Consider the following 24,544-nt stretch of genomic DNA (forward strand, 5'->3'; position numbering starts at 1 on the left):
TCCCCTCGCCCCCGTGGCCCGCTGCCCTGCGCGGTTCTGAGCACAGTTGCGGCAGCAGGAGGGGCGCTCAGACCCACGCCGAGTGACAGCCTCGCCGGCCACGGCTGTGGGTGATTTGCCTTTGCATCTACGGGCACGGGCCTTTGGGGGGTGGGGGGTGGCCCTCCGGCCGCGCTGGTGTTCCCGTCTTCTGAGCTCCTGGGATGGTTGTCCAGGTTCCCCCCACACCTCCTGAGAGGCCTGAGCCTGGCTGGGACTGCTGGGCTCCAGAGTGGCCACCAGTCAGCGAGGACACAGGCTGTGGAACTAACACTGCATTCTTACGTGGCTCGTGCTGTGAAAATAGTTCCTGTGGTAAGGGGCGGGTCCTAGGACTGAGGCTGCTTTATCAGCAGGACCTGAGCACCTTGGGAGGGATGCCTCAGTCCAGGCGCGAGTGTTCGTAGAGGGCCCAGGAGCCCCAGGCACAGAAGGCGGTGGTCTCAGGGAGACAAGGGTATGGGAGCCTGCCCTTCCCGAATCCTCCTGTGGGTCAGGCCTGCACAGTGGGATCCCCAAGATCACATAGTGACTGGCGGGATTTGAATGTGTGTCCACCTGTCTTCACCCCGAAGCTGAAGCTCCAATACTTTGGCCCCCTGATTCGAAAAGCCAACTCATTAGAAAGACTGTGATGCTAGGAAAGATAGAAGGCAGGAGGAGAAGGGGACGACAGGAGGAGGAGATGGTTGGATGGCATGATTGACTCACTGGACATGAGTCTGAGCAAACTGGGAGATAGTGAAGGACAGGGAAGCCTGGCGTGCTGCAGTCCATGAGGTTGCAAAGAGTCGGACACGACTGAGCGACTAAACAACCACCAGCACCCCCTGGCCCGGGGCTCTCCCCACAGTTCATCTCAGGATGTAGATCGTCCCTTTGGTAATAAATGCTCAGGGACACCCGATTTTGTCATTCAGTCAACAAGACATGAGAGCTCTGCCTTCCTAACCGAGTTTGCTGTTGGGATGGGCCTGGGTGGGGCCAAGTGAGCACTGAACTGGAATCTGCTAGTTATGTTCCCGTGGGCAAGTCCCCAGGACCCGCCTGCCTGGGAGTCACTTATTTAGCGGCAGTTTCTGATCTTCGCTACCCCAGGAACGGTATGTTTCCGGCATCAGCGTTTGCAATCACGTTCCCAGGGTGAGCAGACAGGATGGAATGAGCTCTGTCCTCCAGCTGAGATGAGGAAATGAGCCGCTAGGAAGCTGCGTGGTCACTGACCAGGCGACACCTCCACCCAGAGGGGGACACCCAGCAGGAGGCTCCGTCAGCGCCCTGATCCGGGGAAGCAAGGAAACACTGGCCCCTTCTGCAGCAGCTGTACGTCGGTGCTGGACTTCTCAGCTGTGGAGTCTGGACTGGGCTGCTCGCCCCGTTAGCATTGCCCTCGGTCCAGAACCATGCCGAGGTGACAGCTGGTTCGAGACCTGGTTAAACCAGTGAGGAGAGGTGGTCTTGTTCTCTGAGCAAATGAAGTGGTTAATTGCCAAGTGACTGTCCTGAAGTGGAGGTGCTCCCCCACCCAGCACAAGATCCAAACCCTTGCCTCAGTTCCCCACGTGTTGACCTGGTTCTAGGGGTCCCACAGGGGGGACTGCAGCCTGGCCCAGGCCTGGCCGTCACACCCTGGCTGGCCTGGAGAGCCCCTTGCCCTCCCTAGCCACCCACTTGGCCTCTCCACCACCCCTGGGCCTGGACCAGGGCTGGGGGCCCCGGTGGGACCCACGCGGGACCCAGAGGTGGGAGAGGAGACAGGGAAGAAGTCAAGAGATTCAGGTCTCCCTTTTGGGCTCTTATTTCAGTAAAGTTTCAAAGCACTTATTTTGATTGGAATTCCACATCGAAACATGGCAATAATAGTCTCCATCCCAAACAAGATTCAGAAAGGTCACATTAGGCAGGACCTGGTGCTCCAAGAGCAGTGACTGGAAATAGCAAACCTCATCCCTAACCTTAACCCACCGCTTCCAATGGAGAGAAGACCTGTAAAAGAAAGGTTTCTGCAACTGGCCTGACCCCACAGGCACTCGGCAAAGGCCTGGGCAGTGCCGTCGAGGCGGCGGGGCCGCTCTGCAGGGCGGTCTGCCCGCACCGGATTGCCCCAGCCACAGCTGACAGCTGGAAGGCAGAAACTGAGTGGCTCCTCACGAAGAGCTGGTTTTTCTTAGAGCCTTAGGCTCCAGGCCAGCCACCTTGTTCTATAGATGCAGCCAGCTGGGGTGGGGAATGAGGCATTTGAGAAGGAATCTGCCCAGAACTTCAGCAAGGCCAACCCGCCCTGCAAAGAGCATGGTGTCCCAGCAGCTCCTGCCAAACAGAACCCTGGGTGTCCCGAGCCTGTGCCTTCCCTCGGGTGGAAAGCTCACCACACCCCATTTCCAAGAAGTTGGGGGTTGGGGGGAGGAATGCTTCCTCTGGCACTTTGCCAGCAGGTAACACATGTCAGATGGTACCTTGCAGCATCCTCTCCCCAGGGCGCCTTGGACTGGACCATCTCTGGGTGCAGAGAGGTGGGGGGACACCCTCTGTGCAGGGCCCAGCCGTGGCAAAGATGCCGTACAAGGTGCCAGGACGGTGCTGAGCCCAAGCCTGACCACCTGACACCTCCGTGGCCCAAGGTTGGGGCTGGAGACGCCTGCGGGTTTAAAGGGCTGCCCGGACCTCCCAGGGCAGTGCCCAGAGGCCAAGCTCAATGAGGAGAACACTCAAGCCCCGAGGCCGCTGTCGCGGGGACAATGACCTGGCCCTCCCTGGCTGGGCCCTGGGAGTTTACAAGGTGGAAGGGAGGAAAAGCTGGCTGGGGCTATTCATGGGCGAGGTTTTATAGATCTTTTCCCACTCTTTGGTGCTGTCTGGGAGATTGACCGGCTAATGAGGTATTTCTGTTCCAGTCCAATGACTGGGGGGTGTGAGAAAAAGAGGGAGGAGGCTATCAGCTAAGCCTAGGGGCGGAAGGAAGTTACCATAAAACCACAGATGTTCCCAGTGGTTCCCAGGACTACCGTTCTGCCTGGACGATGGGTGGGCATCCAGGCACCCTGGGATTGGAGCATCGGAGCAGAACAGGCCCGACCCTGGTGCAGGGACCAGCCAAAAAGCATGCTTGTGAGGGTTGGGCCTGAGAAGGGCGGCTGGTGGCGGTACCGGAACCCCATGCTTGCCTATCTGCGTGTGCGTGTTTGGGAATACGAGTCAGAGTGCAAAAATGCAGATAAAGACTTCTCTGACCGCATGTTTTCCTCTTCTCCAGACCGCTCCCATAAAACTAATCTGGTCCCTTCAAAGTGTTGTTTGAGATAAAGTAAGTTCAGGGGTTTGCTTTCTTAGACCCAAGGACTGAATTGGGCCAAACTGCTCCAGGGACTGTCCTCAGCCTCCAGTAGCACTGCCTAGGCCCCCGGCCTTTTCTGGGCAGCTGATGGGGGGCCAGGGCACCCTCGTGGGATGCCCACCTTGGAGGGCAAAGCTCCACCCCGCAGGACAGCCTCACGCCACTTTCCAAACAGTTCCTCTGTGACTTTGTCTGGGAAGCAGAAGGGATCGGGTCCACACGGAGGTTTCTGTTTTCTTAAGCCTTCTTTGTACTCCTTCTGCCTATAGCTTCCTCCAGCCCGAGCCTTTGGCGATGGTTCCACCACTGCAGGCCCAGCACAGAAGGTGTTCTTGCCTGTGGGGTGGAGTGGGAGGTACTGAAACCGCCTACCTGACCACACTGCTTAGAGTCTCAAGTTCAGAAAGTTCTTTTCCAACCTAATAGGCCACCTTTGTCACATGAGGTCTGGCAGGACAAACCTTGGAAGTGGAATGTGTTTCTTAAGACCAGCAAGAACACTCTTGGTTAGATTGGAAAGGCAGGAGTGATACCTCAGGTTTTCATGTTCTCACGGCAAAATTTATGTCTCCTGGGACTTGGACGTCAGTCTTGCCTGAGGAGGGAGGCTCAAGAAAATGTGAATTAGGGGGATAAATCAGCAATTTAGATAGGAGCCAATTTTAGTGTTTGCCCATGGGATGGTATAGGCACAAGGGTGTATTTATGTTGAGTTATAAAGCAAAGGCATAACGTAAAGGAAAGAAATTGTAGCTTTATGACTTTTAGCTGCTTTAATAAATTAAGTGATTATGTCAAGAAAGAGAACTGCAGAAATTGTGGTTTAATCGCAGCTGGGGGCTGAGGAGGCATTTTGTAGAGCAGGAGAGTGGTTATTAGTAATCACAGAAGCTGGGCAGATGGACAGATTGACATCAAGGAAGTTGATGTCATGGCCCACAAACTGCCCCAACTGGGGGGAACCAAGGCCCTGGTCCTCAGGCCACCTTCCCCCTAGGTCAGGGTACCTCTTTCTAGAAAACTCTTTATTTGTAAATAAGCTGTGATGATGCCGCCGAGCTGGTGGCTGAGCAGGTGCGCCAGAGCAGGGGTCTCCTCTCTGAGTTACAGGTGGGCATGGAGGCCTGCTTTCCTTTGCAGCATCATTTAACAGTGAGCCTTTCTGAGAATGAACATTCCTTTACATACTGATGACTGTAAATTCTTTTTGCATACATCGGATGTGCAAACAGATATAAACAGCATGTAAACAAAGAGCAAGCGCTGTTCCACCTCTTGACCAGCTCCTCCTCCAGGGCCATCACTGTGAGCAGAGTGAGGGCAGAGACGGAGCAGGCACTCCGAGGCACACGTGCAGACCCCGGCTTACGCATGTGTGGAGCAGAGTGCACACGGGTCTTTCCACGGCTGCGACATCTGAGTGTCCCATGGCTGAGTCGTCTCCTTAGGTCCGTTTATTCAGATCCCAGCCCTGCTCGATGTGACCTGTGTAACCTTCTGGACTTCGGTTGCCTTATCTATAGGCCATGAACAACATCATCAGGTGGTCGTGAGAATTACATAAATCAATTTACGTAAAGCCCTGATAACAGGGCCCGGCATCAACTGTAAAGTCATGTGCTACGCTTTGATGGCTGGTTTATTTCAGTGGCCCTCTGCCGAGGAAGCTGAGAGTTGTTCCCAGTGCCCTGGGCATTCTTCACATACGTAGGCTGCAGTGCATCTGTGGGATAATTTCTCGACTTGCTCACGGTGGGTCCACGCAACCTGAAGTGGGGGGAGGCAGCTCTGAAGGACTGCCTTTTTGTTACTAGATAAAAGGATATATGATTTAACTTTTTTTAAATTTAATGTTTTACTGCAGTAACATATATGTGAAATCTATCATTTTAACCATTTTCAAATGTACATTTCAGCGGCGTTAGGGACAGTCATGCCATTGTGTGCCCATCACCACCCATCCACCTCCAGAACTTTGTTATCACCTCAAAGTGAGACTCACCCATGAAACAGTAACCTTCCATTCTGTCCCCACAGCCCATGGCACCCACTGTCCTATTTTCTTTCCCTCCAAATTTGACTATTCTAGGTACCTCATATGAGCAGAATAACTCTCCTTCCAAGAAGCAAGCGTCTTTTAAGTTCATGGCTGCAGTCACCCTCTGCAGTGATTTTAGAGCCCAAAGAGATAAAGTCTGCCATTGTTTCCATTGCTTCCCCTTCTGTTTGCCATAAAGTCATTGGACGGGATGCCGTGATCTTAGTTTTTTGATTGCTGAGTTTTAAGCCAGCTTTTTCACTCTCCTCTTCCACCCTTATCAAGAGGCTCTTTAGTTCCTCTTTGCTGTCTGCCATTTGGATGGTATCATCTGCATATCTGAGGTTGTTGATATTTCTCCTGGCAATCTTGATTCTAACTTGTGAGTCATCCAGTCCAGCATTTCACATGATGTACTCTGCATAGAAGTTAAATAAGCAGGGTGACAATATACAGCCGTGATGTACTCCTTTCCCAATTTTGAAGCAGTCTGTTGTTTCATGTCTGGTTCTAACTCTTGCTTCTTGTCCTGCATACAGGTTTCTCAGGAGACAGGTCAGGTGGTCTAGTACTCCCATCTCTCTAAGAATTTTCCACACTTTGTTGTGATCCACCCAGTCAAAGGCTTTGGCACAGTCAATGAAGCAGAAGTAGATGTGTTTTTGGAATTCTCTTGCTTTTTCTTTGATCCAGCAGATCATAAATCCTTAGACTAATTCAACAAATACTTGTCAGGCACCCATGGTATACCTGCAACTATTCCAGGCACTTGTATTGGAGACAGTCAAGTATATAAGTAGATTGCCTGGGGTCCATCCTATGGAGGGCCTCGAACGCTGTTTTAAGAATGTTGGGTTCCACCATGCTCTGAACAGGGGTGTGACGTGAAGGCAGTTGGAAACGATTGCGGAAACTGCAGGTGGGTGAGGGTGGGAGCAGGGAGAGTAGGCGATGTTGGTGTCTCAGAGGAGGGCAAGGAGCAAGGAGCGGTCAGAGACAGGGACGTCCTTGTGACGGAGACGTGGGGGTGAGAGGAGAGCAGGGCAGAATGCTTACAGAATTGGGCCTGAGTCCCTGGATAGTTGGAGCCACCGACTCGCTTGAGGAGACTGTGGTTTTGGTGCGCGGTGGGTGGGCTGGTGGAATCAGCCCATGTTAGTTTGACATGGTTGCTGCCCACCCAGTGGAAATAGCTGGTGGGCTGTGGGTATTCAGGTGTGTGGTCCGGGGAGGAGGTAGTCCCTCTGCACAGAGGTGGCTTGTGAAAGGCCAGCAGAGTGAGGCGCCACGGGCTGGAGACCCAAGGACGGAGCCCAGGGTGCCTGCCGAGTGGAGGTCATGGGCTGGGCAGGGCCCAGCCCCCTCAGACAGAGGAAGGCCCTGGAATGTTCCACCAGCCAAGGGACGCTGTCAGGGAGGAGAGAGACCCACTGGGTCAGATGCCGCCCAGACTGGTGTAGGAGGCCCAAGAACTGCTGGCCGGAGCCCCAGGGAGGGCCCTCTAATAGGGACAGTCCCCGGGGGTCCCTCTTTCGAGTTCCACCAACCTGTTGTAGGGACTTGGCTTTAAGAACATGTGCCAACACGCGTGCTTGTCATTATACTGCATATAACACCTCACTTTCAGGATTCTCTTGGCTGTACCTTTTGTTTTGTTTTTTTTGGCCGAGAGGCATGTGGGATCCTAGCTCCCCAGTCAGGAATTGAACCCACTCCCCCTGAATTGGAAGTTGAAGTCTTCACCACTGGACCACCAGGGAAGTCCCGTTTCTTGGCTTTTCTTAAAATTTTTTTTTTTCATTTATTTTTATTAGTTGGAGGCTAATTAGTTTACAATATTGCAGTGGTTTTTGTCATACATTGACATGAATCAGCCATGGATTTACAAGTATTCCCCATCCCGATCCCCCCTCCCACCTCCCTCTCCACCTGATCCCTCTGGGTCTTCCCAGTGCACCAGGCCCAAGCACTTGTCTCATGCATCCAGTCTGGGCTAGTGATCTGTTTCACCCTTGATAATATACATGTTTCCATGCTGTTCTCTCGAAACATCCCACCCTCGCCTTCTCCCACAGAGTCCAAAAGAATTCATTTGAATCAGTTCTAATGAGATAGGTGAAACTGGAACCCATCATACAGAGTGAAGTAAGCCAGAAAGATAAAGACCAATACAGTATATTAATGCATATATATGGAATTTAGAAAGATGGTAACGACAATAACCCTATATGCGAAACAGAAAAAGAGACACAGATGTACAGAAAAATGTTGATTTTTAAGAATAGACTCCAAAATTCTTGTGGAGTCAGGATACCTAGTTCTCCTGTTAGGATTCTAAGTCTAATTTACTCTCTGAGGTAGTTACTGTGTTTCTATTCAGGAGGTCTTTCTGGGAGGAAAGAACTACCAGTTGGAGCAGTGGTTCTCCCTCTGGCAACGTGTGGACCAAGCTTCCGCTGTCGTCTCTGGGCTGGCACCTAGTTCAGAGAGGGTGGGATGAAGCCCCCACTGCAGAGACTTGCTGGGTCCCCAGGGTTAATGGTGCCACACTGATGACCCCCGCCTCAGATCCCTGCAAACCGGCTTTCTGCCAAGGGCCCTCCTTCATCTTCTGCTAGTATTAGGCCATCTCATGGCGCTCATCCTTCCACGATGCCCTAGAAGAGTCTTAAAGAGTAGACAGTGTGTGTGGACATTCGTCATTCTCTTTAGCTGCCCAGGTTCTGACCGCCACCCACCCCCCCCCCCCCATCTATGGGGGATGCAGTCGGTGGCATCCAATAGTGTCACAGAAGTGAAACCAGCTGGACACTTTCCCCAGCTCTTCTTACAGCCTAAGAGATGTGGGGGACAGGGCCTGTCTCCCTGCTGAAGGCAGCAGAGCTTGCAGGACAAACTGTTAATACAAGGGTCCTGAATTGCAGAACTCGGTGGCAACAGCGGGAATTTCCTTGCCTGGCCACTCTGAACCTGGGTTTTGGGCACTGCTGCTGGCTGACTAGAGCTAAGCCTTCTCTGCTCCACAGTTCTGTGGGGTATTTTTTTAAGTTTTTTTTTTTTTTTTGGCTGGGTCATGGTTGCTGTGCGTGTGTTTCTCTAGTTATGGATAGGAGGGTCTACTCTCTTGTTTGGCTGCGCGGGCTTCTCATTGTGGTGGCTTCTCTTGTTGCCAAGCTCAGGCTCTAGGGCATTTGGGCCTCAGCAGCTGCGGGCCATGAGCTCAGTAGTTGTAGCTTGTGGGCTCCGATGCCCTGAATCACGTGGAATCCTCCCAGACCGGGGATTCAACTCATGTCCCCTGCATTGGCAGGTGGACTCTCAACCACTGGACCACCAGGGAAGTCCTCTGTGGGCTTTTAAGTACTCTTTGGATCACTTCCCTTTTGCTTCAACATTGTGTCTGCTTCTGTTGCTTGCAACAAGAATCCTAAGGATGCACATGGATTCGTCACATTGTGAGAAAAACCAGAGGTTGAGATTTTCAATAGTGATTTAAAAGACTTTCTATTTCTACAGAAGATCTAAGAAGTATGAAACTGAGGATCCAAGCATGCAAGTTTCCTGCCCCAAACACCAAGTACGGTTCGCTAGCACAATTATATCAAGGATTGGGGGAAAAGGAAGTCCTACACTACAACCTTCCTTTGTTATTATCGGTCTGTGTATGAGGGATATGATCTGGACCCATGCTATAAACAAACTGTGGACCTGGATCTTAGAAGAAGGCTTTAAGACACACATATTTATTTTGCCTTAAATTTACTTCTTTAGGAATGAGATGGTTTGGTGATGATTAATAACAGGATTGTTTGACGAAATGCATGAAATCCATGTCAAACCCAGTGTCAGGCAGAGGAAGGAAATCATCCCCAGCACCACGGGCTGTGGGTGGGGTGGTGATGGGCTGGCAGAGGAAGGGAAAAGCAAGGACCGTGGCAGAGTCAAGTCCATTATCTTCCTCCCTGGAGAGCAGAGTTTGGATTCCTTATTGAATAAGATAGAACATTCCTCAGGTTTGTTCTTACTGTGCAAACACTAGGCCCCTCTGGATAACAGGGACAGGCTCGGTATCAATTTGCCTTGAATTTCTGCCCACTGCCCAGGTCCGGATCCTTTTCTAATTCCTGTTCTTCACTCCCCTGCTTCAACAGAAGATGTGGCTTTCTGCTGTCCCCTGTCATCGCGTCTGGTACCCTTGTCCCAGCAGGGAGAACGGGGCCAGGTATAGAAGATGGAACTGCCACCCAGGACCGCCCGGGCAGGGGCTCATCCCCACATGCCCTCTGCGGTTCATGCCAGGAGCCCCCCGGTACCCCACGTCAGGAAGCAGAGTGATTGTCCAGAGAGCCCGATGCAAGCTGTTTGAGGTAAAACTGGGGGCGGCCAGATCCTGAGAGCCATGGGGAGGTGCTCTGAGGATGAGCGGAGTCGCAGGCGGGGTCCCTCCTTCCCAATGCCCGGGGGCCGGGGAGGCCGGAGCGAGAGGGCTGTGAGTCTGAAACACCAGCGTGAGCAGGAGGGTGGGCTGTGTTCTGTCAGATGCGTTCTCGCTTCAGAAATTGAGGGCGGGACACAATGTGTACATCAATTCAGCTTACACTCAGTGGTAATATTTAAGTATGGCTTAAAGAGAAAAAAAGTGTCCATATTATGACGCATCTCGTTTTGTTTTAGCAGCTGCTGCTGACTTGCCTACCCTACACCCACTCTCCTCAGCAGTTTTTAGATATCCAGTGGCAAGTTTCCTAGGCCTAGAGATAAATCATAATTGATCTTTTCTAGGGGCAGACCTATCTAGGTTTTGAGAAACCAGAAGCTCCCATAATTGGGGAGTAGAGAGAATTTTTTTTTTTTCTGAGGAAAACTGTAATACTTAATACAAAATTAGGTGCCATGTGACTTTTATTTAGACTGACAAACTAAAGCAAATTACAGATTTTATTTTTTTCAAAGTACAGATTTTAAAAATCTAGCAAATTCTACAAACATCATGAAGTCCTGATGAATACCATAAGGGTGTTATGGGTGTATTAAGGGTGGCCATTTAATACATTTTCTCCCTATAGTTTTGGGCTCTGTCCTCTTTGATCTAAGTCCAAAGCTTAGGGGAACTTAGAGGCTTTGTAAAGGAATTAGGAAATACTACACACAGATTGAGGTAAGGTCAGGAAGGAAATTTCCAGAAATGCAGATTAAACAATCTGAGATAGATAACTGTCCTGTTTATATTATTTGCCGTGAAATACAGTGCGAATGGGTGTCCATGTGGAAGCATACCCCCCCCTCAAAGAGGTCTGGATCCCAGGGGCCACTCAGTTTAGGGGGGGACTCGCTACCACTGAACTGAGCCTTTTTTTTCATGTCCACTGAAGTCGGTCACAGCTTCCCTGGCAAGTATCAACATAGGAGAGGCATCCTCAACTCTAAGGGAAGCACATGATGATGGCACTTGTGATAAGAGCACTTTAACAGCATACCTTTCACACTGTAGCATTTCTCAAATGGAAGGCTCAGGTCAAAAGGTCTTGGAATTTTCCAGACCTTCAGGTGGATCCGTATATTAAAACAAGTAATAACTCTAAAAGCTTAATGTCTAACACAACAAAACTTTACTCATCCTCAAACAGAAGCCAACAATAAGGCAGATTTAGAGATGACTAATACATAAATCCAAGTGGACATAAAAGTTTTGACTCACTCGGCAAACAGATAATACACAAAAAAGCAAAAGCATAAACCTAAAAGGGAAAAATGTCTTTAATTGATGTGAAATAAATATTGCTGAGGTGCCAATTCTTTATTAGAAATTTCCAACTCCCATTTTAGTTGACAAGACAGCTGACATATAATCTCTTCCCATGTTTCCAGCACACATCCTGAACCCCACCCCATCAGCCACCTTTGAGGGAACGTGAGCGCTTGCAGTAACAGCCAGTGCTCAGCGAACGTAAAGCAAAGGCCCAGAGCCGGCCTCATTTCATTGCTGAGACGTGCTGTTCCCCGGTCACCACTACCACCCCTGGGCTTGGTGGGATCTGCTTAGGGGCCATGGGAGGGAAACCTGAGGGGTCCACACTATCCTGGATGAAGAACGTCTTAGGAAAGCAAGAGAGCTTCCTGGTGGATAAGATGAGATACTGGTAATAATTACTGGACTTCTTAAAAAAGTGGAAGAAGGCTAAGGTATTTTCTAAAATGATCAGTGGTGCATGAGCAACTTCTTGTTCCAAAGAGTTTGAAACATCCAAATAATAGTCGTGTGTCTTGGTTTGATATGGGGAGAAAAGGAAATAGAACTCTCTTCTCCCATCCAGGCTTTTCTTTAGGGGTTCTCTAATCGACATTCAGGCTGAGCAGGCACAGGGGCTGCTGAAGCCACATTCTTGTCATTAGTGAGTAAACCTCACTGAATCCAGGTTGAAGTACCTGACATTTTTTGCAAAACAAGTACTACCAGATCTTGCCAAGATGTTTACAACGCGAAGAGGGAACACATTCTACAAACTTGTGGCTGTGAAGAAGCGGCCCCATCATTTCATCATGTGGCATCACTGGTTAACCTGCCGGGGCGAGGCTTGCCCTCGCAGCTCTGTGAGGAGCTCTCTGGCCAGTTTTCTCGACCTATGGGCTTCCACGCAAAGATGATCCCATCTGTACAAAGTATAGTCCAGGAAGCCAATAATCTCGTTCATTATCACATCCGTCTGAGCCATCTGGAATGAGGACAGAAAAGAAGACAAATTAAAACACTTCGCAGACAGACTCGGCTCTTCATCCAGTGGACCAACCATAACCATCCTGTCTCCCAGAGGCAGCTGCATGCCTATCAGCTCCAAAGGGCTCTTGTTTGTTTTCAAGGTGATGAGCAAAGCAAGACCATTCTCAAACCTTGGCCATCTTGTGAGCAGAATCATTTCCTAAAGCTCACCCCCTCAGACACACAACAGCTACAGACAAATGCTTTATTTCTTGGAACACCTGTCACAAGCTTTGGGGGTTATTTGCTATGAGAAACAGAGGCAAATGAGCATACTATGCTTGACTTTCTACGAAAGGCTCACCTCACTCTAATGTGAGAACTGGAAAATGCTGAAAAGAGAGTGCCACCTGTTCTCACACAGCTTTACAAGTGGCATTCTTGGGCTCGCGGCTGGCCCACTTGTTTGTTAATAGGCACCTACGATTTTAACTCCCTTCATGGATCGCAGCCTTGTTCAAGCTCAACAGTTAAAAAGCTAAGATCATGGCATCTGATCCCATCACTTCATGGCAAATAATATGGGGAAAAGTGGAAGCAGTAACAGATTTTATTTTCTTGGGCTCCAAAGTAACTGCAGACGGTGACTGCAACCATGAAATTAAAAGATGCTTGTTCCTTGGAAGGAAAGTTATGACAAGCTGAGCATATTCAAAAGCAGAGATATCATTTGGCCGACAGAAAGTCTGTATAATCAAAGCTATGTCTTTCCAGTAGACATGTATGGATGTATGAGTTGGAACATAAAGAAGGCTGAGCACTGAAGAATTGATGCTTTTGTATTGTGGTGCTGGAGAAGACTCTTGAGAGTCCCTTAGACTGCAAGGAGACTAAACCAGTCAATATTAAAGGAAATCAACCCAGAATATTCACTGGAATGACTGATGCTGAAGCTCTAATATTTTGGTCACCTGATGCAAAGAGCAGACTCATTGAAAAAGACCTTGATGCTGGGAGGCTATTGAAGGCAGGAGGAGAAGGGGTGGCAGAGGATAAGATGGTTAGATAGCATCACAGACTCAATGGACATGAATCTGAGCAAACTCCGAGAGAGAGTGGACAGAGAAGCCTGGCATGCTGTATGTGACCATGGGGTTGTGAAGAGTCAGACACAAAACTTAGCAACTAAGCAATAACAACAAAGTTGTTAACACCTGACTCTTACGGGAAGCAGGAAACACAGGAACTGCCATTTCTGCTAAATACAGCCTTAGTTGTGGTACCCTTAAGTGCCATTTTCAAAGAGTTTGGTTCAACAAAAAGGGTGAGAATCTCACAATCTATCTGTGAGGAATTTACTATGCTTTTTTAGACACAAGTATATAGAAACCTCTATTTTTGAGAGTAATCTATGTTTTTTTTTTCTTTTAAATATAGAACACTTCACAAATCTACATGTCATCCTTGCACAGGGGCCACGCTAATCATCTCTGTCTCCTTTAAATTTTAGGCTATGCACTGCCAAAGCGAGCACCACGTATTTGTTTTCTGTGTGTGAGTCAAATGTTTAAGTCGCCCAGGCAGCCCAAGGCCAGGCCCCTTCCCCGAGTGCACGCTGCGCCCTTCCGGTAGGACGAGCAGCGGCCCTGGTCCACCTGGGGCTCTCCAGGGCCCAGGGCAGCCTTCAGTCCCATGCCACCTCTGGCCGTCAGTCAAGGCAGATCTCTCGGCAGCAGGGTATTGAGTGAGTGAGAGCGGGGGACACCCTGGGCCCCCTAGGCGACGCTGGTGCTCCTCGGCCATCTCCTCGCAGCCGCCCAAGCCGAGAGGGTCTCTGCAGCGGCTGGGGGCAGGCTGCCGACCTGGGCGGGTTCCATGTGGCTCTTGGTGTCAGATCCTCCTCTCTTGGCTTTTATTCAGAAGTCACAGATGCTGTAGGTGACCTCCATGGATGAAACAACGTGAGCTTTCCTGGGATGCCTTAAAAGACTTAATTGACTTCCCCAAACCTGGGGAGGGGAGAGGGAGACTGCCTCCCGCTCCGGTGCGCCTCGGAGCTGGACGCAGGGTGGCGGCGCCATCGCTGATGCTCTGTACGCCCACCTCAACGCCCGCGCTCCGCTCCGGTCTCTGGTCACCCCGCCCCACCGCCGCTGAGGGAGGGACGCTCGGCAAGGGCATCTGTATGGGGCTTCGATTCATCGTGAGCTCCGCAACGACAGAACTGAAGTCTGTATTTCAGATTCGGGCTGCCTTTCGGCTGACAGCGCTGTGGTCCAGCAACAGAAGACAGGAGGAGGCCGAGAGAGACACGGGAAGTCGGGGCAGGTCATGGGGCAGGAGGGGATGGGCCTCAGGGGTCCGCAGGAACCTGGGCCCCAGCCGGGCTCCTTGTGCCTCATCCTCATCACAGAGGCTCGGAAGGAGCAGAGAGTGGAGATGTAAGTCAAGAGCAGGGAGCAGAGAAGCCGAAGTAGAAGGGGCGGGGAAGGCAGGGGTTCTGGCCCAGGGATTCAGTGGGAACTCGGAGGCTGAGCCCTGGGGCCTGTGTCTGAGCCCGAGGAAGCAGTCGGTGGGGAGCAGCCTGCAGCAGAGCCTGGGGTGTGGGGCCACGAGAGGAGGAAGGTGAGCGGACGGCACACGGGCCACTCGGGTAAGGATGGAACACGGTGCAGAGAACACGGGGCTCAGAGCCCAGGGCTCACACAACGACAGCAAGACCAGGACACGGCCGGGGGCTGGCTCTGCTCCCTACTCTCTTTCTCATCAAAGCCAGGCCAGGGCTGGGGTTCTGGGGGTGGTGATGCCAAAGCCCACTGAGCCCAGGCTTTCCCAGCTGGCTACCACCTGCTCCCAGTCAAGCATTCCTGACCCGGAGCTCTTCCCAGGGTGCTCGAAGAGGGCCCCGGAGGAGCCAGTGCTGGGGGCACTCCTAGCGCCGGTCCTGCTCGTAGCAGCGCTTGCCGGGCTGCCTTCAGCGGACCATGTGGCACCACAGGAAGCCTTCGAGTAGGAAGGCCGATGTGTTAGTAAAGACAGTTCCAGAACATCTCTAAGGACAGGGCCCAGGAGGCATTCTGAGCTACGACAGGTTCTGAGGCGCCGGGAGGCCAGCGCCCACCTGCCGAGGAACCAGTGCAGGAAAGCAAACACCACCTTTCATCCTTTAATGGTTTTTTTTTTTTTGCAGCTGAGCCGACTTATGAAAGTGAAGATGTGCGGGGATTTTCCGAGCTCCCCCAGGCTCAGGTGTAGATCAGCAGTGTTGACTGGGGTTGAGCTATTTTGTGGGAATTGGCCTCTGGCATCGGTGACAAGCCTGAGCTTGGTGACATGACCAGTTCCTGAGTCACAGCAGCCGTTCTGTGGGTGAGACCTGAGAGGGTGGTCCGTGTGAATGTGGACTGTTCCCGGAATGGAGGGAAATACGGTTGGAATACGGAAGCAGAGAGCTGGGTGTCTCTGAGGAGCTTTCTCTAGGCTGTATTCTCTCACGCCCATGGGCTGGGACTCTGTGAGCTCCCGGGCCTGCTTTCCACCCCCAGGGGGACAGGATGTGGGAGGAGTAGGAGCGCCCAGGCTCAGAGAGGAAGGGCGGCCAGGCCTGAGCAGGCTCCTCGGGCTGAGGCCCCGCCCCCAGGCTCCAGGGCCCGGGCAGGAGGTCAGAGGTCAGGCAACAAAAATACCACCAACGCCCGCATGATTCAGAAGTCCCTGGCTTTGATTTTTTGTTTCTGAAAACAGGTTTCCTTTTATATATGCGTGCTAAGTTGCTTCAGTTGTGTCCAACTCCTTGCAACCCTATGGACTGTAGTCTGCCAGGCTCCTCTGTCCATGGGATTCTCCAGGCATTTCCTCCTCCAGGACATCTTCCCAACCCAGGGATCAAACCCGTGTCTTTTAGTTCTCCTGCATTAGCAGGCGGGTTCTTCACCACTAGTGCCACCTGGAAAGCCACTTCTCATATATATATGTTTTTTAAAATTTCTGCGCTGGATCTTAGTTGCGGCATGTGGGATACAGTTCCCACCAGAGATTGAACCTGGGCCCCCTGCGTTGGAAATTCAGAGTCTTACCCACTGGACCACCAGGGAAGTCCCCTTAACTTTTAAAATAACTTTTAATTTTAGAACAGTTTTAGATTTATAGTTTGACCAAAAAGATAATACAGAGAAATCCCATATCCCCCACACTCAGTTTTCCTGTTAACATCTTACATTAGTTTAGTACATTTGTCAGAATTAATGAGCCAGTATCTATTTACTTTATTAACCCGACTTTTAGGTCAGACTTTATTCTGACCTCAGTTTTTCCCTAATGTCCTTCTTCTGGTCCAGGATTCCATCTAAGACACCATATTACATTTAACCATTGACCCTCCTTAGGCTCTTGTTGGCTGTGAAAGTTCCTCAGACTTTCCCGTTTTTGATGACCTTGACAGTCTTAAGGAGTACTGGTCAGGTATTTTTGTCAAATGTCCTTCAACTGGAGTTTGTCAATTGTTTTCTTCATAATTAGACTGGGGTTATAGATTTGGGGTAGGAAGTGCCATTTTCATCACTTCCTATCAACGTGCCTTAGTACGGCTGATGTTGACCTTGATCACCTGGCTGAGGCAGTGGCTGACGAGTGACTATTATAATTCATTCCCGACCAGAGAGGAAAATTGGTTGATACCCAGTTCTACAGGTATGAGGACATTCTTTAACTCTCACCTATGGAGTTCTCCCACCCCAAACGGATTTGGAGGTGAGATGTGCCTTTTATAAAAGCACACGACAGATGGCTGTGCTGGGGCGGGCCCCGAGGAGATGGCACCCCGCATGTGACAGGCAAGCCCTCTTCTGCGCTTGGCCACACCCAGGCTCTGGGAGGTCTTCTGTCTGAGCCCTAGAGGACGGCCTGACAGGCTGGCTGCGTGGCCTGCCTGCCCCACATACCCTGTTCTCCCGGGACCAAGGAGAACCTCTGAGCACTGGTGACTGAGTTTTTGGCAATCCCACTGGTCACTGGGACTTGCGTCCCGTTCACATTCAAACAGAGCAGGAGAGGGCAGGAGGGGGCCTCTGAGTACCGGGAACATTCCTTTCTTGATTTGGTTGCTGGTTGCATGCGTGTTTTTGGTTTGTGAAAATTCATCAAGTTATACTTTAATGTATATGTATTATAAAAATGTATATGTATATGTAATGTATATGTATTATAAAAACAGAAAAAAAACAACATTTTTTTGAGATGAGCTTATAACATAAAATTTGCTATTCTAACCATTTTTAAATGTACAATTCAGTGGCATGAATTATATTCACAGTGTTGTACAACTACCGCTACTGTCCATTTCCATAACTTGCTCATTATCCCAAACAGGAACTCTGCACCACTCCCCACTTGATTCTACCATCTGTCTCTATGAATTTACCTATTCTAGGTATCTCACATGAATACAGTCATATAGTATTTGTCCTTTTTTGTGTCTGGCTTATTTTACTTAGCTCTCAAGGGTCATCCATGTTGTAGCATGTGTCATTCATTCATTGTAAGGCTGAATAATATTCTACTGTACATACAAAGCATATTTGGTTTATCCATTCATCTGCTGATGGGCCTTTGGGCTGTTTCTGTCTTTTGGCTCTTAGGCATAACACTGCTACAAGCAGGATGAACAAGTATCTGTTTGAGTCCTTGCTTTCAGTTCCTTTGGGCACACACACAGAAGCAGAACGGCTGGATTATATGGTGATTCTATCTTTACATTTCTGAGGAACCGTCAAACTCTTTTCCACAGTGGCTGCATCATTTTAACATTCCCAACTGGAAAGGTGAGTATTCAATTTCTCCACATCCTTATCAAGACATGTCTTTCATTTAGTTTGACTTGGTTTATAGTATATGTCCTAGTCCCTGGGTCAGGAAGATCCCCTGGAGAAGGGCATGGCAACCCACTCCAGTATTCAATCCCATGGAAAGAGGAGACTGGTAGGCTACAGTCCATAGGGTCACAAAGAGTCAGACACAACTGAGGCGACTGAGCACACACATATATGTCCTAGTGGGTATGGAGCAGTACCTCACTGTGGCTTTGATTTGCATTTCCCTAAGAGCTAATGACCAACTTAGACAGCATATTAAAAAGCAGAGACATTACTTTGCCAACAAAGGTCCGTCTGGTCAAAGCTATGGTTTTTCCAGTGGTCATGGATGGATGTGACAGTTGGACTATAAAGGAAGCTGAGCGCTAAAGAATTGATGCTTTTGAACTGTGGTGTTGGAGAAGACTCTTGAGAGTCCCTTGAACTGCAAGGAGATCAAACCAATCCATCCTAAAGGGAATCATTCCTGAATATTCTTTGGAAGGACTGATGCTGAAGCTGAAACTCCAATACCTTGGCTACCTGATGCGAAGAACTGACTAATTTGAAAAGACCCTGATGCTGGGAAAGAGTGAAGGCAGGAGCAGAAGGGGATGACAGAGGAGGAGATGGCTGGATGGCATCACCGACTCAATGGACATGAGTTTGAGTAAACTCTGGGAGTTGGTGATGGACAGGGAAGCCTGACATGCTGCAGTCCATGGGATCGCAAAGAATCATACATGACTGAGAGACTGGACTGAACTGAGGAAGGATTTCTTTGTAATTAGCAAATGTTTTTTAAATTAAAAAATTAAACTCTTTGAGCCACTGCAGTGAGCACACTTGAGTGAAGTCTTGTTTTTCTTCACAAGGAAGAAGAGTCACGCACTGTAACAAAAAGATGGCCTGAGGAGACAGGAGACTAGCTTTCAGGCTGGATCCTGGCCACGAGCCGTGTGACCTGGGAGCAGGCTCCTTCCTTACCGGCCGCCCTCTCCTCTCCTCTCCACCATGCAGGTGCTGCACATGCTCCCCATCCGGCCTGGCTGTCTCTTCCCTTCCTGTCCATCCATGTTTGGACAGCATCCTGGGACACAGGCTCTTCAAAGGCCAGGCCCTTGAGTGATAAGCCACACTTCCCCAGGGTTGTGAATGAGAAGCAGGGCCAGAAAAGGGGAGACTTACCAGGGTGATGACTTCCCGGGCGATCGCATGTCCTCCAGGAGCCCAGAGCAGGAAGTGCAGGAGGAGGCGTCTGACCAGCTGCTGACAAGCAGGCGATCTGGGGTCTCCACCTCGGTCCTCTCCAGCTGCCGCCTGCAAATCCCTAGCCGAGAGGGTTGGACTCCTGAAGAGCTTCGTGAGGCGGCCAAGCACTGTCTTCACCTCCACCTGGGAATATAATTTCAAAGGAGAGATCAGGGGAGGGTCGGGACGCGTGTGGGGCGAGGATGATTCAGTTCATGAAGCAGCCCCAGAAACAGGAGCGGTCTGGCGCCCGAGGGAGGGCAGAGAGGGTGGACCACGTCTGAGTTTACGCACTGCTCCACACAAACCCAAATGGGTGTAATGGAAATTTCTTGACTTTCCTCTTGCTCACTAAGCAGCCAGGGCACCATGCCAGGAATTGACCTTTTTTGTTGTTGTTGTACAAAAGGAAATGGCGAAAAGTCCTCAGCAGAATGTAGTCATATTTTTATATTGTGGGAAAAGGAACAAAAGGCTCCTTGAAGACTTGCTCACTATCACAGCCACAGATCAATTAAAGCCCCGTGCTTGGACCTCCACTGAGTCAATGTGCTGATAAGAATGAGGTTTGCCTTTTGCCATCTTTGGTGGGGAGGAAGTGCCGGCTCACACACACACACACACACACACACACACACCACATTTGTTTTGTTTTAGACACTGGGACACTGTTCATACATATTTAAAGCTCAAGCGGAGGTCACAAGTCTGTGGAATCCATATAATAGTAGTGATTGTTACAGGTCTGTGGGTTGTTTCTGCATAAAAAATATTTATTTCATGCTGAGACTTCTGTTTGCTATAAGAATGGTACATCAAGTTGTGACCTGGAAAACAAAGCAAAACCTGAAAGTCATAGATCCAAAATGCCACATGGAACTCATGAACAGCTATGTTCTCTCATTTTCAAAAGAACACTTAGGCCCACTCTAAAAATTCCCATGACCAATTTTATGGATTTTGTGTGAGTTCTTTTTTTCTCTGAAAGTTAAGGCTTCATTCAATGAAGTCTGTCATAAATTCCAACATATTAGCAGTGTTGTGTGAGCAACTCTGACCACAATGCAAGACCGTGAGAAACTGCACTCTGGCCCTTCCATGGTGGAGGGCCACGTCCTAACAGGAGAGGGCCACTCCCTCACCACCTCTTGTCTGGGCCCACCCTGACGGCATCTACAGGAGCCCATGACCATCCTGCATCTAGGCTGGTCTGCAAAAATGCCAGGGCTTAGGAAGCGCTGCCTCCATAGTCATGTTCTTGTTCATCTCCTCCATAATCGTGTTCTTGTTCGTCTTCTCCGCTCACTCAGTATTCCCTGAGGCTTGTCTTTTCTCTTTCTCTTTCACTCCAGGCCACCTTTCCCTTCAGATACCTTCCTCACATGCCAAAAATGCTAATGTTTTCTGATCTTTTAAGAAGAAAAATATAAGCTTTCTTTTCTAAGTATTAATTTTTATCCTGCAGTATGAAAGTTTACTTATGCTTACTGTAAAACATTTGAACAAAAAAGTAAAAAGAAGAAAATCAAAATGATGGCAACCACTATTCAAAGAGACTTATTAAAAGTGAGGTTTATATCTTTGTCATCTTTTTTCTATGCACTGTGAACACAGCACTCACTATATACAAGGAACTGTATTCTAGGGTTTTCACAGTGCACTATAAACAATTTACCATTATCTATATAGCACATGTTCTTTGACAATACGATCTTTCATGGCAGAATGCTATTCTGTGCCTGTGAAGTGAAAGTCGCTCAGCTGAGTCTGACTCTTTGCAACCCCATAAACTATACAGTCCATGGAATTCTCCAGGCCAGGATACTGGAGTGGGTTACCTTTTTCCTTTTCCAGGGGAATCTTCCCAACGCAGGTATTGAACCCAGGTCTCCCACATTGCAGGTGGATTCTTTACCAGCTGAGCCACAGGGAAACCCAAGAATACTGGAGTGGGTAGCCTATCTTTTCTCCAGTGGATCTTCCCGACCCAGGAATCAAACTGGGGTCTCCTGCATTGCAGGCAGACTCTTTACCAACAGAGCTATCAGGGAAGCCCATTCTGTGGCTGTAATATACCACAATTTATTTAGCCAATATCCTTAGTACTGGAACTGTAGGCCATTTCCAGTTACTGCAGTTACAAACAACACTTCAATGATCCTGTATATAAATCTTTAGACAGCTCTCTAATTATTTCCTTAGGAGAATTCCTAGAAGGAGAACGACAGAGTTGAAGAGTATGAACCCTCACTTAATTCTTAAAAGTATACAAACATAGGAAGCTTTTGTTTTTTATCATGATTCAGTTCGAAGTTAACAAAAGGAAGTGAACACTGGCTGGCAGAGAACGCAGTCTGCAGAGACAGGAGTGGGCATTCGCACAGGCCGCATGCATCCCATGTGGTTGCTCTTTGCCGCTCCCCACCTCAAGCTACCATCACCACCTGCCCCAATCCTGAATCTTAAGGATGCCCAGCAGAGGTGACGTTTCCAGCCACAGGGCACTATCACATCCAGTTCAGTGTTGTGATTTAACTATGCCTTTTAAGGCAAAAGCACAGAGGACTCCATGGACAGCGGAGCCTGATGAGCTACACAGTTCATGGGGTCACAAAGAATCAGACACGACTGAGCGACGAACACTTTCAGTTTCACTTTAAGGCAAAAGCACAAGTAATGTCAAGCTCAGTCAAATCGTACAATAATCATGTTTTTAAAGGTAGTTCACAGTCTGTCAAGTCACCCAACAGACCCATCAAAGGGATTAAGCTCACAAAACCCAGGGGAATGAGAACTATGTATTAATACTACTAGTTAAACTAGGAGAGTAGCCCCGCTGTTCCCCAGGATACCACCCACACCAGGGCCTCGAGTCCCAGGCAGACAGCCGCCTCGGACAGAACAGCTAGGAAGGAAACTGACGTCCTGGTGCTAAGCTCCTCTGAGTGATCTAATCTGTTTTGATCCAGGCTGTCAAAGCACCCCCTGAGTGAGAACTATGTGTAAGTTTTATTAAAAAACAGACCAAAAAAGGACTAACTTAGCTAGTAAAAAGATATGCCAATGCAGAGCTCTCTAGAAAATAAATCTTATGGGACTATTTACTTCTCTACACTTCAAAAGTAATCTGTCAGTTTCTATGATCCATATGGAATTTAACATAAAACCTACCAGTTTAGCTAATACAGAATCAAATATGAAACGTATACAAAAACGCTTCAGAAAGCATTAGTGTTCATATATGCTGTGTGCTCAGTTGTGTCCGACTCTTTGCAACCCCATGGACTGTAGCCGGCCAGGCTCCTCTGTCCATGGGATTCTCCACGCAAGAATACTGGAGTGGGTTGCCGTTTCCTCCTCCATGGGATCCTCCCAACCCAGGGGTCAAATCCACATCTCCTTTGTCTCCTGCACTGCAGACAAATTCTTTACCCATTAAGCCATTGGGGAAGCCCGAAAACAAATTAGGATTCTCTTTAATGTGATATTTTAAAAGGGAAAAAAATAGTAAGCTCTCTTTAATCTCTTTTTAATCAGATAGCAATCTTGAAAGGATCCAGAATGATCACCAAATTGCAACTTTTTGAAATCACAAACTTTTTTTGCCCCTGCCATGTAACATGCTTTTAAACAAGTAAAATATACAGCCATGCTGAACTAGTCTCTGTTTTTTTCAAACAACAGAAAACATCAAGCAAATGGGAGCACTGCTCTCTACATAAAGAAACCCACTCCCTTTAATTATTAAAATTAGGAAAAAGCGGTGGTAGTTGAACTTTTAGAAACCAGCAAATAAATGTTTGTAAGGAAGGCGCAAATGCCTTTAATCAATACATGGCTCCTGTAATTATCCTATTCCACACAAAATAACAACTGTCTTTGCCATGGACACTTAGCCACTCCTGTACTTTGCTGCTCTGTTATTTAGGAAACGACCAAGTCCTTTTTTCAGAAGCTAAGTGGTTAATATCATGTGATTACTTTAGTAAGAGTTCTAAACAAAGCCGGTACTGTGAGGATCTACTGACTGATCCAAGAAAGGAGTTAAGTCAAGAGGGAAGCAGACGGGGCCAGGCCGCAGAGAAGAAAGAAGCAGGGGCTGCTCAGAAGAGGGTCAGACCCTGTATGACAGCCCCTGGAGGGTGCAGCCCCCAGGCTGGCGCGCCTGTGATTCTGGACAGAGCAGCAGTGACTAAGGAGAGAGGATGGCCCAGGGCCAGAAGGGCCGCACGTGTTTCCTCGGGGCCTCCTGGGAGACCTGGCCTCCCGGTCCACTCCTGAGGGCAAGAAAATATCTTGAGTGCACGCCCAGGGCCCACTCACTCTTCCAGGCCCAGGTCTTCCGGTACCTGCTGAGGTGCCTGGAGGTCAGTGAAAGCCAAACCCACCACCGCAGGGTCCCTTCCTGCACCCGAGAGACCGTCCCCGAGGCCGCATGCCTTGGACCCTGCCACCTACCATGGTCTGCACTCTCTGCTGATGCCCGGCGCCTGGGCTGCAGCTGAAAGCCAGGAGCCACAGCAGGGCCTCTGGGGGTTCAGCCTCAGCTTCTGACATCAGTAACTGCTCAGCCGTGATATCAGCCCATCCTCCAAAGTGAACAAACAAAAACCAGCTCTCAAAGGGGCCTCCGTAGGACCTGGAACAGAAACAAAACACAGGGCAGTTAGACAACTTGATTTCTTTTCCCTTTAGGTTCTTAAAGTGACTGTAATGTCTGCGAATGATTGGCTTCAATTGTTCTTATCCGCTGAAGTACAGCTTGTAAGGCTCACAACTCAGGCTCAGAGAAAGAGCTCAAAATGCCACCCTGAACCCATCACAGGATGTTCAAAGGCAGGCCTCCCCAAACCATCCGTACCCTGAGGACCTCAGACTTTTAAATCTTGACACCCCGGACCCCCGAGTGAGCACAGACATTGGAGAAAGGAAGGTTTTGGCCCATGACCAGCAAGAATGATGCAAGATGAGAACCCGCGGGTGCACCACTCTGCCTTCTGCCTGACCTGCACAGCTGGGCTGCTGTGGGGATGGGGCCCCCCAGCCTCAGGGCAGCCACCCAGGTAGCCCAGAGCAGAAATGAGGGGACCCCCTGGGGTCCAGACAGAGCCCAGAGAAGGAATGCAGGTGGAAACACGTGCTATTCCTTTTCTCATAAAACAAAAGGTTCTTGTTAATTGTGGCAATTATGAGTTTTTCAGTTCAGTTTAGTTCAGTTCACTCACTCAGTTGTGTCTGACTCTTTGTGATCCCATGGACTGCAGCATGCCAGGCCTCCCTGTCCTTCACCAACTCCAAGAGCTTACTCAAACTCAGGTCCATTGAGTCAGTGATGC

General features: G+C 49.4%; 1 protein-coding gene and 1 non-coding gene across 6 annotated transcripts in view; both read right to left on the minus strand.

The window, feature by feature from the left end:
- Positions 1–10,295: 10,295 nt before the first annotated feature.
- Positions 10,296–24,544, minus strand: part of FANCC (FA complementation group C) — a 308,295-nt gene continuing 294,046 nt past the window's right edge. For all 5 annotated transcript variants that reach the window (XM_065947302.1, XM_065947299.1, XM_065947300.1 and 2 more), the window contains 3 exons: positions 23,667–23,847; positions 19,146–19,352; positions 10,296–12,124 (listed from right to left, as the gene is read on the minus strand). In XM_065947302.1, coding sequence (XP_065803374.1) covers positions 11,960–12,124; positions 19,146–19,352; positions 23,667–23,847 — 553 coding nt within the window. In that variant the 3' untranslated portion in view covers positions 10,296–11,959. The remainder of the gene's footprint in view (positions 12,125–19,145; positions 19,353–23,666; positions 23,848–24,544) is intronic.
- LOC136143897 (U6 spliceosomal RNA) lies at positions 13,536–13,642 on the minus strand. The gene has a single exon (XR_010658405.1). It is a non-coding gene; the product is annotated as a U6 spliceosomal RNA (small nuclear RNA).

This window comes from Muntiacus reevesi, chromosome 10 (assembly GCF_963930625.1).
Source record: "Muntiacus reevesi chromosome 10, mMunRee1.1, whole genome shotgun sequence".
NCBI classification, from domain to species: domain Eukaryota; kingdom Metazoa; phylum Chordata; class Mammalia; order Artiodactyla; family Cervidae; genus Muntiacus; species Muntiacus reevesi.